The sequence below is a fragment of the Cibotium barometz genome, chromosome 1 (genome assembly GCF_041138505.1).
Source record: "Cibotium barometz isolate CiBa-2024 chromosome 1, ASM4113850v1, whole genome shotgun sequence".
NCBI lineage: Eukaryota > Viridiplantae > Streptophyta > Polypodiopsida > Cyatheales > Cibotiaceae > Cibotium > Cibotium barometz.
Genome location: NC_141046.1, coordinates 54,742,320 through 54,759,648, shown reverse-complemented (window position 1 = coordinate 54,759,648; position 17,329 = coordinate 54,742,320). Strand labels below are relative to the sequence as shown.

General features: G+C 47.0%; 1 protein-coding gene across 7 annotated transcripts in view; it reads right to left on the bottom strand.

Annotated features, from left to right (window-relative positions):
* Positions 1-17,100, bottom strand: part of LOC147642180 (phosphoglycerate mutase-like protein 4) — a 51,080-nt gene extending 33,980 nt beyond the window's left edge. For 6 of the 7 annotated variants that reach the window (XM_086775660.1, XM_086775603.1, XM_086775495.1 and 3 more), the window contains exons 1-5: positions 16,956-17,100; positions 16,788-16,838; positions 16,597-16,710; positions 380-511; positions 61-136 (exon numbers count right to left, since the gene is read on the bottom strand). In XM_086775660.1, coding sequence (XP_086631786.1) covers positions 61-136; positions 380-511; positions 16,597-16,710; positions 16,788-16,838; positions 16,956-17,054 — 472 coding nt within the window. In that variant the 5' untranslated portion in view covers positions 17,055-17,100. The remainder of the gene's footprint in view (positions 1-60; positions 137-379; positions 512-16,596; positions 16,711-16,787; positions 16,839-16,955) is intronic. The other variant, XM_086775533.1, reaches the window with a different exon arrangement.
* Between the last annotated feature and the right edge of the window lie 229 nt (positions 17,101-17,329).

Sequence of the window (17,329 nt, the reverse complement as noted above, 5' to 3'; positions counted from 1 at the left end):
TGATCAAAAACATTAACCTCACAACTAACCAGAAAGGGGTGAGCTGATTTAGAAAAATACCATAATGCTTCTCTGCAATACTCTCCAGTGCTGTCTTTGAGCGCCAAAAAAACTCATTTAAGCTCTCCCCACCACCCTGCAAGTAGAGCCAGCTTCATAAGACATTTGTGCATAAGAAGATAAAAGTAGAAGTTCAACATGCTAATTTTTTACAGGCATATAGATTCATTTGCCTGCTGGTATTCAAAGGTTATAATCAAGAAGTGGGAATAAAGTTAAATATAGTAACTTGAGCACCACATGTAAATTCACATCTAAGAGCAAATTCATATGTCACATTACATTTTTTGCATGGAACTCCTTGTTTTCAGATGCTTACAGGAATTGGCTCATCCCTACAATGAGAGGAGAATACTTGATAGGCCTCTGGCTCAAGATGATGAGCTTCTTTTCGTGCAAGACCTTGAAGCTTACCAAGATGCCTCTCCCGCAACTCCTCCATTAAGGAAACCTGAAAATCATTTCAAGGAGGATTAAAGACACCCTTCTAGTTCTTAGGTCTGAATCCATGTAGAATTATTACTTGTCATCCGAACTCTTTTCTCAATCAAAAACATTAATTGTGATCTCAATGCAGCATCTATGTCTAAGAAAATATGTGTGTGTGTGTGTGTATATATATATACATATATATATATACATATATATATAACAATCATTGCAAACAATAACACCGAGTCTCATAATTTTGACCTTCAGTTTCATTTATCATCATACTATGTTGCAAAGAAAATTTAATCAAAGAAATAGTTGTGCAGTCTTTTTTATCCAAGAACAAGCTCTTAGAAAAAGTACAACTGAATGAAAACAAACATAAAACCTCAGAAAAGAGGTAAAGTTTGCAACTAAAGGAGCATTGGGGGGGGGGGGGGAGAGAGAGAGAGAGAGAGAGAGAGAGAGAGAGAGAGAGATCTATTAACGCCTACAAAAGACCCGAAGGACCAATGAGACCATGAATAGTACAATCATACCATGGGTACAGTGCCAGGGAAAAGAACATGAAAACTGAAAAGCCTCTTGATGGCATAAGTGGCTATGGTGAGGGCATGTCATGTCGTCGCAGAATCTCATGGATCTGTATCTGTGTGGTGGAGATCCTTGGTGCTCTAGGTCCTGCCTCTTTGGAGGCCTCCACCTTGGTATGCAAGATTGTGGGTTGCCGCCCGGCGCGTGGACAGTTCAGAGATCTGTTTACAGGCAAGCGTTCTCGGCACGCCTAGAAAGATCAGACATTCATTCGCTTGGGTGTGGCTACTACCACAATGAGTTCGATTCGCCTGCAGCTTCGGACAGAGTCATGCAACTAAGCCCCATCACAATGCGTACGGCGCAGGCCTTCTTTGCAAGGTGTAGCACGGCTTCAACCTGGCGTCTGATCCTCTCGCTGGCATCTCAGGCTTTCCTATGACGGTCTACTTTCCAAGCCTCAGGAAGGAATACTTTCCTCTCCTCCCGATGATAGGTGGAGCTATTGGGAGGGTGATGGAATCACCCCCCCCCCCCAAACCGCCGTGTTGATTCTTGCGCGGATCTCTTTGTATCTGCAATGCCCCCCCCAGACTCAGTGCCTCACATCATTTCATTCCCTGGTCTGCAGGGGGACCCAATTTTCCAGATATTGGAGTATTGTGGCCTCCCAAGCAAATATTTCATCTGTCACCAGATGGGACACCTCGTCGGCAGTCAAGAGGCAGCCTCTAGTTGTCTAGTTGTCCCCCCCACCCCCCCTCCTCTAGCCACAGTTCAAACCCTCCACAGAGGGATAGGCAGGGCTCAGGTCCCCATGTACCAGAGCACGAGGCCCTGGCTAACGGCGCAAGAGAGTGGCACACCGATGGCCCGAGGTGGGACTTCCGGCCAACGTCAAGAGCTAAGTAGCGTCAGCATGTGTGCCAAGCTAGCAGGATCCAGAAGGATACAGTTTTGTCAGAAAACCATTCTGAGCATTTATCTCAGCAGCCCCCTGACGGTGATGGACCCCCGCAGTTCCCTCGAGGAACCCCCCCCCCCCCTCTCCCAACCTCTCCAAAGCACTCCTACCGCCCTCCGACTGCGCCAGGTCCAGAGCAGCACACAGCCAACCAGCTCCATTCGCCGCCGATTGATTCATCATTTTTCTGAGCTGGTAGAGATGACCATTGCTGCCTCTTCGGTCTGGGCTCTCCCTCCAAAGTTGCCAGGCGGCCCCCACAGGATGTTGGGACAGCCGGCAGACTACAGTTTTTTCCAGTCCCTCCCTGTTGATGGAGATGGAATGTTTGAGGAGACGATGCCTCCCACCCGCATTTGTGTCGTGTTATACCACTCCAAGCCGTCCACCCCAGAGAGTGGAGCGATGATCTTCTTCTTCCCCCTGAGTGCAAAACAGGGGACGGACTCGAGCACACAGTCAGTATCCACTGCTATATAGGGGCAAGCCACAGAGCTTTCACATCATCTGCATGACCTGCGCATCACAGATGTGCTTACCCACGTTTGGTCTTTGGCTCAGATGGAGTTGGGCAGCTCCGGCCTCAGGGATCAGGCAGGGGAGATGGTGTCCTCCATCCTGGAGGTGCTGCTTTTTGTTTTCCTACATGTTTCTATGGTAGCACCTCTTCCCCCATCCTACAAATACTTGCATTGTGACAACTGAAGTCCCGAGTATGCATACTCTAGGGCTCAAACAGAGTGTGTCCACATGGAGGCCAGGATACATGCCCATCTGGCGCGGCTTCGCCCCAGGACTGACAGTGATTACTCTCCATCGAAACCCACATCCAAGACTCTTCAAGTGGAGGGAAGTTTCGATAGTTCCACTTCTCATCCCTCTTAGCTATGCGGATTGTCTCATTGACCATCCAGGGGTTGGAGGGCACACAGTGCTTCCAAAGGCGTGGTGTCCTTAGAGAGGAGCTCCACAAAGCAGAAATTGGTGGTCCCATTGACATTCTCTTCTTACAGGAGCGCCATCTTTCAAAGGGACGGACCCGCCAGTGCAGAAAGATCTTGCAGGGTAGGAGTCACACCTTCGCCTCCCACTCTTTTTTCCCCTCCGGGACACGAGGTGGAGTATGCATTTTCATCAGTGAGCAGATTTTGCCAACAATGGTAGACTCAAGCACCATTATCACTAGATAGGCTCAATGTGTTACCATCAGGATAGGGGAGGACTATGTTGGCTTCCTAAATGACTATGTGCCAAACGTGGCAGCAGCCGGTACAGAGACTAACATGCTAGAGTCGCCTGATGATAGACTCGGAGGTGGCATGGCCACTATTTATGGTGAAGAGTACTCGGGAGGAGTTGATCTTGGCGCTCAAGGGACAGCACCCTTGGCATCTTCAAGAGTTCGGACATAGTCCCAGGAGTCAATGTTTCTCCAGATCTAACAAGAGGAACACAGGCCCTAACCTATCCAGACTCGATCATTTCTATGTTGACGAGTGGGCTCGTGGGGATGGTGGCATTACTGTTATTTTGGCTGGCACAACTTTTTCCGACCACGCTCCAGTTATTCTCTCCCTAGATGACCCCTAGAAGCATGATAGACAGATGACTAACCAGATTCCATATAGCCTCATTCATGACCCAGAGATCTACAGCACGATAGAGGGGATTTGGGAGAGGCTAGATTTTCACTCACGAGCAGTTGTAAGAGCCTTGGATGCAGGCCTTGGTAAGATTAGCAGTCTTTTACAGGAGGCGGCGCAAAGAAGATTGGCTGACTTCCAAGAACAAGAGAGGAGTATTCGTAGGAGTCTTGCCTCTCTACAGTAGCTTCAGGACAATGCATTAGATACGGATTGAGAGTCAACTAGATGCTGCCCATACAGAGTTCACATCCATTGAGGAGCGGCAGGTGGAGTGCAGATACCACGCCGAAGCTTCTTTTTGGACACAAATGGGAGACAGGGTCACTCCAGATTTCTTTGAGATTATAGGACCACACCGACGGAGAAAGGGTATCCGCAAGTTGCGAGGTCCAAATGGATCCATTGTTAAAACCCCCCCCCCATGTGAGAGCCATCGCCATGGATTTCTTCAGCACTCTTCTCATCGGTGCCCCCATTTCCGCATAGGTGAAGGATGTGCATGAGCGCGTGTGGCAAAACACGAGAGAGGTGGTCCCTCACTCTCTTAGGACTTTCCTCCTGACCCCCTTCACAACTGAGGAGTTTGGTAGAGGCTATGACGGCACTACCGAGGGGCAAATGCCCAACCTCTCTATTTCTGCGACATTGGGATCTTATGGAATGCGGCCTCAGGGATGCCTTCAATGAGATAATGGTTACAGGAGCCATGCCAGAAAGGCTGTCGGAGGGTTTGATTCACTTGATTCCCAAGGACAGAGATTTGTCGAGGAGATTGAGATTTTTTGTCATGCATCTGAAGCAAAGATCAATTGGCACAAGTCATGTAGATTTTGGGTTGGCTCATCGCCTGCCCCAACTTGGCATCTAGCTGAGGCTTTTTAGTGCATCCTGAGGGAAACTCCAGTTCGTTATCTTGGATGCTAGGTTGGCATTGACATCTCCCCTAAGAAGAAACTCACCCATCTTATTCTGAGCATTCGGAAGAAGCTATTATACTAGAGTTCAGCCAAGCTTTCCCTAGCTGGTCGAGTAGTGGTGGTGAACCAGGTTCTTCTTGCCACCACGTGGTACATTATCTCCTGCTGGTCTTTCTCATGGGCATGTATTGGTCAGGTTTAGCATTTGATCCGGGACTTCTATGATTACATATGCCGCTGCCCAGTATACTATGAGATCCGTGGGAGGTTTCACCGTCTATTTCGTGAGGGATTTGGTCCACTCTCCAGGATCATTGACTTCCAGGACCAACATTGCCTAGGCCTCTTCCTACTTGAGCTCCGCACACACAGGGACACCTTCTTGAGAGAGCTTCGGCCCCAGCCACCCCGCCCCCTCCCTCGCCAACCAACCATCACCAGTTTCTTCGGGACCCAGGAGGTGGACACCAATATAGTGGATCTTCTGGACCCTCCACAAGCTGCTCTGGACCTACCTCGCCGAGAGCAGTTACCTCGGACCGAGCTTCCGCACTCCAGCATGCCCGACGCCCCCAACCCCTCGGCCGTCGGCCACGATCACCTCATCGGCTCCAGATCCAAGACATGCTCCACCGCCATCGAGCTACCTTTCCACGTGACATAGCTCAGGGAGACCTCTCCGCCATACTCACTAGCCCCATGCTTGATATTTTGGAGAGTGGTATACCATCTACTCAGAGCTAATGCTGCTCGCATGTTTCTATGTTCTTAGTATTCCATGATGAGTTTCCATGGACACTTTTGTATCACCCCAGTGAGATAGCTATGTTTATGTTTTCTTTCTGTTTTATTTTCCATTCCATGATGAGATATGTCATGGACATTATTGTATCACTTTGGTCTCATAGGCCAGTAGACGCTTAATCTCTCTCACACCATGGGATACGTTGTGCCATTGGACAGATCCAGACCTCATCACACCAGCTGCGGATTGAGACAGGGCGATATGTTCATCAGATCTTGGATGACCGCATTTGTCAGCTATGCTACCAGGAGGTAGAGACAGAGAAACACTACATTTGCCGATATACAGTCTATTATGAGATCCGAGGAGGAGATCACTGCCTCTTCCGAGAGGGTTCTGGGCCGTTACGCAGGGTCATGGAGTTTGAGGATCAGAGATGCCTGGGATTGTTTCTACTTGAGCTCAGGAGACACAGAGAGACCCTCTTGGCAGACAGGAGACCGAGCCATGATGTACCTAGACAGAGGACCCTGACAGATTTCTTCGGCACCGGCACCAGGACCAGCAACCCAGCCCCCACACCTCCTGATACCTCCTCCATTGGGTCATCAGGGCACCGAACACGCTCCCAGGGAGTCACCACTGATAGAGCACTTATCTTATGTCGTGCTCGTCGGCCACGCCCACTAGGATCCCGACCACGGCATCCTCACCATCGCCAGATCAGAGCCATTATTGCTCGGCATCGGAGGCGCCTACCTCGCTTTTACGACCTCTCCATTCTAGACAGCCCCATGGCGGAGATACTTGATCTAAGGAGAGGGCAACACTTCAACTGATCAGCATACATGGATCTACCTGATATACATTTTTCAGTATTTTCCAGTATTTTCTACTCAATATCATCTCGAAGTCTTACAGTTCTGTTCTTATAACTGTAGGACAATCACTTTATTGTACTTTTTAGTCTCATTTAGTTGTTCTCTTTGATGAGACACCAACTTCAAATGTACTCTCAGTTTTGGTCTCATAGGCCACTATGGCCTCTTAGAGACATTAATATATCATTTCATTTCATCTCTCTCTCTCTCTCTCTCTCTCTCTCTCTCTGAGCGCGGATAGCAGCCCAAGATGCAGAGATCGCAAATCTCAAGAAGGAGATAGAAGAAGCACGTGCCTCAACATAAGCTCGAGGAAGGTGAAATTCAGCCCGTCATGATGGAGGAGCTGAACACCATCAAGGCCCAAGTGAGAACACTTCAAGAGGGAGAAGAAAAGAAGGCCCAGGTGACCTCCTCGGGGGTGGAGGTGCTCACGAAGACGCAAAAGCAAGTAGATGAAACGGAGAAATGGATAGAAGTGGTCAAGAAAGGTAAGAACAAGGAGGCCGAAAGCACATCTACCTCGCAGATTATCAACCTAACCATTGAGGAGGAACAAAGAAGAAAGACAAGGGAACTTCATGTGCGGATCACGGGTCTTAAGGACGGTGACAATGTAGAGGAGGAAGCCAAAGATTTATACACACGCATGGGCATTTCGAGGCCTACACACACGGGGGCTTGGAGAGTGGGCAAGAAAGACAAGAATGGAGGAGAGAGCTCTCATTTTACGCTTTCCCACCTTGGAGGCCAAGAAGGATTTCTTGGCCAAGCGCTCCGCCCTTGAGAAAATGGGCATCTTTATAGGAGATGACCTCACCTTGGCACAACTAGCACATATGAGGGAGTGCATGCCGGAGATTAAGGCAGCCAGAGAAAAAGGGAAGCTAGCATTTTACAGAGGAGGCAGAGTGGTGATACTAGAGAGACGCACCACTTGACGGTGTGAGACCTATGGGACCAGTCTGAGACTTGCAGTATGGAACTGCAACGGAGCATTGAGACTGGATGTGGGGGCCTTTGAGGACAGCTTCAAAGATAGGGACATCATCTTCTACTCGGAGACACATCAGGCCCCAGGGAGCACATTACCAAGAGTGGCGGGATACAGATGGGAGACGACTTGTAGACAGGAGGCCCGTTTGAAGCATGGCAGTCGCGGATCTGGAGGAGTTGCAGTTCTTTTTAGAGAGGAGTTTCAGCCACTTATCCATATTATGCGCCATGATGAGAGCGCGAGGTACATGTGGGTCAGAGTGAGGGCAGATGAGGGTAGACCCCTATACATTGCTATATGTTACTTTCCACCCAACACATTTCATATGCAACGCCCATCATTTTCAGCATTTATGCATCATCATTAAGCATTTAATGTTTATATAGCAGTCGGCCAGCATCTAGTGCCAACCGACTAGCAACATCACTAGTATAAATAGAGGCTTTGCATAATCATCTATTCAGCCTTTGCCCTTTTGAATCTCTCTGCTGCATAGGCTGCACTGTGGCCAGATAGTGCTGCCCCATCACCCAAGTCAAGGCCATCCAGCCAGTAGCGTGGGCTGCCCATCCACTCAGGCGCAGCCAATCAAGCGAAGAAGCAGCAACATCTGAGCGAACAGCAGCCAAGGCAGACGGGCGTCAATAGCAGCGCTAATCGTGTAGCGCTGCTAGGCGGAGACGGCGAAGGCAGCAGCCAGGCGTCGAGCGAGGAGGACAGCGCATTCAACGCCTTTACGCACTATTCACAGCCACGTGTCAGCGCTGGGCGTTAGACGAGCGTGGAGTTCCGGTGCAGGCAAAACGTAAGAGCTCCGTCGATCGGCAGCAATACGTGAGGTAGCGAAAAGCCAACGCATTCGCCTGTCCGCCTGCTTCGCCTAGCGCAGGTAGCCAAGGTGGGGTGAGCGTGGACACGTAACTGGAAAGGACTGGCCAGCGTAAGTATGCGCTCAGCTCCACGTCACCTGCTGAGGAGAGCCACGTAGCCCAGCCCGTACAGTACCTGCAGGTGATCTAAATCTGCAGCACAGCAGGCGCATCTCCATCAACACGTGCTCCCCCCTTTCTCCTGCAACAACTGAATCTCAGCCTGCAAGTCAAGAAACTCAGAAAAATCAGAAATTTCAGAGGTATTTGCCTCTAATTTTTGCGAATTTCTTATCAATTAAATTAATTGAGCAGATACAGGCGTCGAATTGCTCAATTTTTGAGCAAAATTGGCAAAATTGGGTGACATTGGTCACAATCAGGATAAATTTGCAGGAAATTGGTCAAATCAGGATCAATTTGCAGGAAATTGGATGTCGAAATTTGGGGCTTTTGATGTAATTGTGCAATTAAGCACTCATACATGCTGTATGATGTGAAAAATCGCACATTTGGGCAAAATTGCAGCAAATTGCAGTGCAAATCAAGGGGCTTTTGTGCCGATTGAGTTGATTTGCATGCAGGCAATCGCATTTGATGCTGTGGATAATGTGTTGATGCCTTACAAGCACTCAATGTGCCTGTAAATCAAGGGGCTTTCATTATTTAAATGTATATGTGGCCAGGGGGAAGCATCGTGAACACTCTGGATGCCTTCATGTGCGTCAATGTACCATGTATGATCAGAAATTGATCTTAAATCAAGGGGCTTTTCAAGTTTGTATGCTTGTTGAGCTTGGCAAAGCAGCAGGCAAGACATTTATGCCTTGAATCCTCAAAAATCAGCTTGCAGTCAAGGGGCTTTTGCCCAATTTCTGTTCGGGACTGTTGCATGCAGTGTTCGAGACTGTAAAAGTCTGATTTTCACTCATTTGGACAGCCAGGAGAGCATTTATTGCTATTGTACCTGCTGGTACAGATTTGGCACAGCTTTGTGCATGTTTTGGCATGGCTGTACACTGTTTTGAGTGACCAAAAGGTTCAATTTCAGCTGCTGTACTTGCCGGGACAGGTTTGGTATATTACAGGTGAGCACTTAGTACTGCTGTACAGTACTTTGGAAGGGCAAAAGAGCACATTCAAGGTGCTGTCCAAAATCTGCAGCAACCAGATTTTGGTGTTTTTCATCACATAAAGTGGGAGAAAAGTTGCATTCTTGCTTCCGCAGTGGGAGATAAAGCTTGGGAGAATAACTGTGAGCACTTTGTGTGCTTTGGGTGCAGTGTTTGCACATTTTGCGAGAGGCAGGCATTGACAGGTTGCATTTTGTTATGGCAACCACAGGTGAGAGCTCTTCATTGCTTCATATCAAGAAGCTTGAAGGCTCGCATAATTATGATATTTGGCAAACCCAGTGCTACAATGTGTTGCTCCAGAAAAAGCAGCACAAGCCTATCAAAGAAAGGGGTGTAATGCCCGCTTCTCTTACTGCTGAAGAGTGGGAAGATATGGATGAGCTGGCAAGATCTACTATCATGTTGTCTGTGTCAGACTCATTACTTTTCAGCATTCGTGAAGAGAAGACAGCTTGGGGAATGTGGCAGAGATTGCAGGACTTGTATGCCCAACAAAGTGCCTCAAGCAAAGTGTATTGGTTGAAGAAACTCATAGGCCTTCAGATGAAGGAAGGGGCTTCTATGACAGCCCATCTAAATGAGTTTAATGGTATTGTCAGCCAGGTCATTAATCAAAAGTTGGCAATGGACGATGAGTTCAAAGCCACTTTTCTGTTATGCACTTTGCCAGAGAGTTGGGACACATTCAGGACAGCCACTAGCAATTCGCATGCTATGCTGTCATATGCAGATGTTGAGGGTGCTCTTCTTCAAGAAGAGATGAACAGGAAAAACAACTCTGTTGGAAAGTCCAATGCAATGAATGCACGTGGGAGATCCTAGCAAAGGGGGAAAAGCCAAGAAAGGGGAAGGAGCAAGTCTCGCTCCAAAAAGGATTTGGAATGCCATTATTGTGGCAAAAAGGGACACATTAAAAAGCAATGCTACAAATGGAAAAATGATCAAAAGAAAAAGGGAAAAGGCAAAGACAAAGAGAAGGATGAAGCCAAAGATGTAAAGCCAAAGGGCAAAAGTGGAGTCAAGATTGAAGAAATCAATGTGTCACATGCAGGTGGCAGTGAGGATGAGGTCCTATTTACTTCTTCACTTGATGCCCATTCACTTCTTACAGGTGGTCATGGTATGCACTCATGGATCATTGATTCAGGTGCCTCCTTTCATGTCACAGGTTGCAGAGACTTGTTTGTCAGGTATACTGCTGGCAATGAAGGAGTGGTTTATTTGGGTGATAACCATGCATGCAAGATTCTTGGCAGAGGTGATGTGAGGCTTGTGTTTTCAGATGGCTCACAGCTTATGCTCCATGATGTCAGGCATGTGCCTGAGATCAAAAAGAATCTGCTTTCTACTGGACAGCTTGATGATGCTGATTATGTTACCACATTTGGTAGTGGAAAGTGGAAGATTAGTAAGGGCTCACTGGTTGTTGCCAGAGGCTCTAAGGTGGACACTCTTTACTTTATGCATGCAGGTGTTTGTCACCATGCTAATGTAAATGCAACCGAGCTGCCGGAAATCTCTATGTGGCATAGCCGGTTGGGACACATGAGTGTCAAAGGAATGGAGCAATTGTCTCGTTTGGGTTACTTGCCTTCTCTAAAGTTTTCAAGTTTTCAGTTTTGTGAGCATTGTATATATGGTAGGCAACTACAGTGCCCCCACAAGAAAGCTCTTGGACAGAAAGATGCTCAGTTAGAGCTTGTGCATACAGATGTATGTGAGATGCCTCAGCTTTCTTTGGGAGGGGCAAAATATTTTGTGTCTTTTATTGATGATGCCACACGCAAGGTGTGGGTTTATCCTCTTCGTTTGAAGAGTGATACATTCTCAGTGTTTGAGAAGTTTGTTGCTCTTGTTGAGAATCAAACTGGCAAAACACTGAAAGCTTTGCGTTCCGACAATGGTGGAGAGTACATGTCCAAACAATTTCAGGACTTTTGTGATGCTAAAGGCATCAAGAGGGAGCTCTCTACTCCTTATGATCCTCCACAAAACGGGACATCAGAGAGGATGAACAGGACCATACAGGAGAAGGTCCGTTCTATGTTGTCACATGCTGCATTACCTCATGGTTTTTGGGCTGAAGCTGTTATGACAGCCGTTCACCTTATAAACAGGTCACCTAACACGAGGCTTGGTGGAAAAGTGCCAGAGGAAGTATGGACAGGGAAGCCTCCGTCATACAAGCACTTGAGAGTGTTTGGTTGCGTTGCGTACGTGCACATACGCAGGGAAATGCGCACCAAACTTGATCCTAAGTCTCATAAATGCATATTCCTAGGATATGGTGACAGAGGTGAAATGGGGTATAGACTTTGGGATCCCGTGAATAAAAAGATCATACGCAGCAATGATGTCATTTTTGATGAAACATGCATGTATAAGGAGCCTGCAAGGCAACATGAGCCTGGCAGAGTCATCTTTGATGATGATGGACATCATGGACAACAACAAAGGGCTGTAAATCAGCCATTACAGCAGGAAAACCAGCCCTTAAATGGTGCTGAAAATGGTCCAAATGGACAGCCAGAGATGGCAGAAGATATCCCTATGGATATACCACAGTTGGAGGAGATACCGGGCATGATTTTTCAGCCTTATGGCATGGAACAGGAGCCACCAATGGGTGATATGCAGGCTGGACAGCAACCTGCAAATGATGGTCATTGGGTACGGAGGTCCACAAGACCCTCCAGAGCCCCTGACAGGTTTGTTCCAGGGGTTGACTATTTGATGCTTACTGACTGTGGGGAGCCCTCATGTTATAAAGAGGCTTTACAGAGGGCAGACAAAGCTCTATGGGAGCGTGCCATGAAGTCAGAGATGGATTCTCTGCATAAAAATGAAACATGGAAGTTGGTGCATTTGCCTGCAGGCAAGAAGGTTTTGCCATGCAAGTGGGTATACAGGCTCAAAGTTGATGGGGAGCCCTCATGTTATAAAGAGGCTTTACAGAGGGCAGACAAAGCTCTATGGGAGCGTGCCATGAAGTCAGAGATGGATTCTCTGCATAAAAATGAAACATGGAAGTTGGTGCATTTGCCTGCAGGCAAGAAGGTTTTGCCATGCAAGTGGGTATACAGGCTCAAAGTTGCACCAGATGCAAAGCCAAGATACAAAGCCAGGTTAGTGGCTAAGGGCTTCAAGCAGGAATATGGTGTGGACTTTGATGAGATCTTCTCTCCAGTGGTCAAAATGACCACACTTAGAGCTGTGTTGGCTTTGGTTGCGCATGATGATCTGGACTTGATTCAGATGGATGTGAAGACTGCTTTTCTTCACGGTGATCTCCATGAGGAGATATATATGCAGCAGCCAGAGGGTTATGCAGTAAGTGGAAAGGAGAAGCTTGTATGCAAGCTGAAAAAGAGTCTTTATGGGCTCAAACAGGCACCAAGAGAATGGTATCATAAATTTGATACATTCATGAAATCCCAGAAATTCAGGAGCAGTGACATAGATCACTGCTTGTACACCAAGAAAGCTTTGGATGGCAGTCTATTGATCCTCATCTTGTATGTTGATGATATGTTGATTGCCGGGAAATCTCGTAAAGAGATGGATGCATTGAAAAAGAGGCTGCATGAAACCTTTGATATGAAGGATTTGGGTGATGCAAATCACATCTTGGGTATGCGGATACTTCGGGACAGAAATCAGCATGTGTTGTATTTGTCTCAGAAGGAATACATTGGCAAAGTCTTGCAAAGGTTCAATATGGACGGGGGGAAGAAAGCTAGTACTCCTTTGCCTCCATATGTGAAACTCAGTGCTATGGACAGCCCACAGTCGGATAGAGACAGGGCTGATATGGCCAAGATTCCGTATGCTTCAGCTTGTGGCAGTCTCATGTATGCCATGGTTGCTACTAGGCCGGACATTGCATTTGCAGTGGGAGTGGTTTCTAGATACATGGCCAACCCTGGCAAGAAGCATTGGGAAGCAGTGAAAGGTGTCATGAGATACCTGAAGGGCACACAGGATTTGTGCATTTGCTTTGGCAAACAGGATGCATTAGTGCATGGTTACACGGATTCGGATTATGCCGGTCATCCAGATAACCGGAAGTCTACTACCGGTTATGTATTTACATTCACAGGAGGTGCTGTGTCATGGATATCCAGGATGCAGAAGTGCATTGCCTTATCTACTACAGAGGCCGAGTATATTGCAGCCACAGAGGCTTGCAAGGAGGCATTATGGCTATCTCGGTTAGTGGTTGATTTGGGTTATACAGGGGATATTCCATTGTTGCATTGTGACAGTCAGAGTGCCATTCAGTTGGCAAAGAACCCTGTTTTTCATGCAAAGACGAAGCATGTGGATGTGAAGTATCACTTCATCAGAGAGGTGATAGAGAACAAGCAAATTCAGCTTGTTAAGATTCATACGGATGACAACCCGGCTGATCTGCTGACGAAGAGTTTGCCTCCGGAGCGGTTTGCTCATTGCAGACACTTGATGGGCATTGGATGAGGCCAGTTTCAGCCTTGATATGGCCTTGTATATTATCATGTACATGCTGATTTTTTCTTTTCCTTTACTTAAGGGCACTTTGCCTTTAAGTGGGAGGTTGTTGGGGTAAAGGCATAATGCCCACCCTTATAGTGTGTACAAGCCCATAAGTTATAGTACATAGTACACTTAGTACTTTTAATGTACTAAGTGCACTATGTGTACTAGTGCAATATACATGTGTGATAGGGGAGTCACACACTCATACTTTTCATGAGTTGACTTATCCCCACAACTCTCTCTCTCTCTCTCTCCCTTGTTCTTCTCTGTGTATGTCTCCCATGAATGAACTCTAAACCCTAATTCAGTTTTCTCCCCATCACCTATCGGCTGCCTCGCCAAGCCCCTTGGGCTGGCTGACAACCTGCCCAGCCCTCCGAAAGGCTGGTGGGCAAGGCCTAGGGACTTCCTGGCCTCTTAGGGTGGCACAAAGCCTGCCCCATGCCCAATGCAAGAGATTCCATCCCTATTTTGGGGTAGCCCTAAGGGTTGGCCCCTTTCTACATGCAACCTACATGCTTCTAGACACATGCCTAGCATCTGGGTGCAAACCAAATACTCACCCAGGCGCTCTTTGACTGACTCAATGATGGCCGAAAATGTTTCTGACGTCTTGTTGACTTCCAAGGAAAGAGACATCATCCGCGTGAGAAGGGATGAAAATCTTTGACCAAAGGCTTAAAGCGTACTGCCATTACTAGTCGACTGGTGATCATGGCAGTAATGGCAGTACGCTTTAAGCACATTGAGAGCCAACCAGTTGTAAATCTCTGTTTGGTCATTGGTCTGGGGATGGAATGCACTCGACAATTGCAATTTAGTACCAAAGTTGTCGAACAGAGCTCGCCAAAAGTGAGATGTAAACTTCAGATCCCGATATGAAGTAATGGTCCGTGGCAAACCACAAACTGGATACTAGTGTCCGAGAAAGAGCCAAGCTATATCTTCTGTTGTGGCCGTCTGTTTACATGGTATAAGCATACAAAACTTCCTGAATCTGTCAACTATCATCATACACGGAGTATTCCGAGATCCAGTAGATGCAGAAAGTGGTCCAAAAACTCACTCATGTTGTCACACTATCATGTTGATATTTTGTGAATCAAACACTCCCCTTTAGCCCCAGGATTGCCTTTATCTTCTCAGGGTCAAGGTGAATTCCGTCGGAACCGATCACTCAGCCTGGGTACTGGACTTCTTGAACTCCAAATATGCTCTTCTTTGCATTGATTTAGAGTTCGTTATCTAGCAAAATCTACAAGACCTTCTGCACATCCTTCTCGTGTTGTTCTGCAGTGGCAGAAAATAAGAATGTCATCCAAAAAAATGAATAGACATTTACGGATGAGTACGGTGAAGACTCTAGACATCATCTTGTTGAAGGTCGCCGGTGCATTGGTTAAGCCAAAAGGCATGACCACGAACTCGTAATGACCTCGTTTTGCTCGAAAGGCCGTCTTTGAGATATCAGCTTCGAAGATCTTGACTTGATGATAGCCAATTTTGAGGTCGATCTTTGTGAAGTACTTAGCACCGTTGAGTCTTTCAAGGATGTATTCTACTTTGGCAAGGGGAACTTGTTCAAGGAGAAGAGGACACAGTATTGGGTCCCGAATACCCTTTGTAGGGCCCCCCTCCACGAATGGTGTATTTGCTTTATTAGAATGATGTAAATCTGAAAATAAAGACTAGTTCTTGACCTGCACTCTTCACCTTGGCTGGGGCACTCCCCTTGGTTGTCTTGGCCCTTCAAACACACCTCCCCTTTGTACATTATCTTCATCGCGAACAATTGCTGAATTCTGAGCATTGAAGTTACTGATTCTTCCACCGAGCTTCTACATGTTACATGGATGCCCAAATTATCTAGAGATTAAGGTAGCCATCACCAATTGCAAGTATCCCGTTGTAGTGAGGCTAAGAGGGAGCCCTCTCTTAGTTGCCATTGCAAGTGGAGTCTATGTAGTGAACGTAGTTAACAAACAAATGAAAAGAGATTTCGCTAAAGTTAGGCTCCTGTTAAAGCAGGATAGCTAATCCTCCAGGAGGAGAGTGTTTAGCGGAGTAGCATAGGTCAACATTCTTGTTTGCAACACATGGTCTGGACATATAGATCTAATGTTGGTAGAGGTTGTAATCGACAACCAAACTAGCAATTTTATAATAAATTGAGAGCCCATTCAACCATCCCTATCTGGCCTTAATGAAGTTGATCCATGTAGTGTATACCTCAAGGTCTTGAAACATGTGGGCATGTAGCCTCTAAGCCTAGGCTAATGGTACCATGCAGACACAGCAGGGGTAAATCCTGGTTTCTGCCATTGGCAGCTTGCAATCATGTTGCTGAGTCCCAATGAGAGAGCCCTTTCACCATCTCCGATAAGAACATCAGCTCATGTGTCCAAACCTGAAGCCATCCCAGTTTTATCATTCACAAGATGGTGAAGTTGAACTGGTGATAATTTTGGTGCCAAGATGATCGGTCACTAGTGGAATCCCATGTCTGATTCTGGAACTGCAGCTGACAACAGCTCCCTGGCCGGGTCTTCGTGTGCCCAGGCTATCTTACTCTGTACCGTTGACACAACCCAATGAAATAATTGAAAGGAAAATGCGCACTTCTGAAATGCTCCTAGTCTCTGGCAAGTGAATTCCTACTCCAGAGATATTGAAGTTTGCTTGTACATACCAAGGCGGGTCAGGAAAGCCATCATTATACTTTCATCTATGCTTTCTCTTATTGAAGTTTGCTTGTACATACCAAGGCGGGTCAGGAAAGCCATCATCATACTTTCTCTTATTGCTTTGCATGAAGGCATGACTTTCATCTCCTATACATCTATGGCAGAGAACAAGCATTTACTTTTATCTTCACACAAGGTAAGTGAAGAATAGACCACCTGTAGGGCGTGGCATTTGCTGGCAATGATGTTTGCAGTGTCCGCTGCTCGCTCCAGATCTGACGAATAGACTGCTGCAACAGGAACTTCCATCATGGAGAGGCGATTGGCCACCTGATGAGCTCTTACGATTGTCAGTGAGACAGCCGGCATACGAAGCTCAGAAAGAGTGTTCCCAAGAAAAAACTCACCGCGCGGCCTTGGTCCCTCCCTACATCATTTAGACTCGATGCCGCTTGACCCTATACACAGCGAAGAAGGGAATGTGACATGACTTTGCTCGTGTGTGTGTGTGTGTGTGTGTGTGTGTGTGTGTGTGAGACGAGAGTGTGTGTCCTGTGTGTGAGAGAGAGAAGCACCTGCAGGATGCCCGCTAAGTTCCAGGTGGTCTCCCCATGGCGCACCACGATCAATTCGGACACATTTCCGGGCAATTCCTTAGAATCCTTACTAGCCATGATGAATCATGATGATGAGGAAAGCTCTCCAACTTTTAATAAAGCCTATAAGCCTCCTTCATACGTTAGCAATAGCCTTAGTGACATTACGTTGAGTTAAAATCTCTTATTTGGCACGCGTTCACACATTTGTCTTGCGGAAAGTGGGAGCTCTTATCGTGGGCACAGATTCCATGCTATTTTTAGTAAAAATGTCAGTCCACATGAAATGTGTAAAGACCCTTGACCCTTAGAGTGTTCAAGCTCACCGCTTGAGGGCGCATGAAGCTACCTAG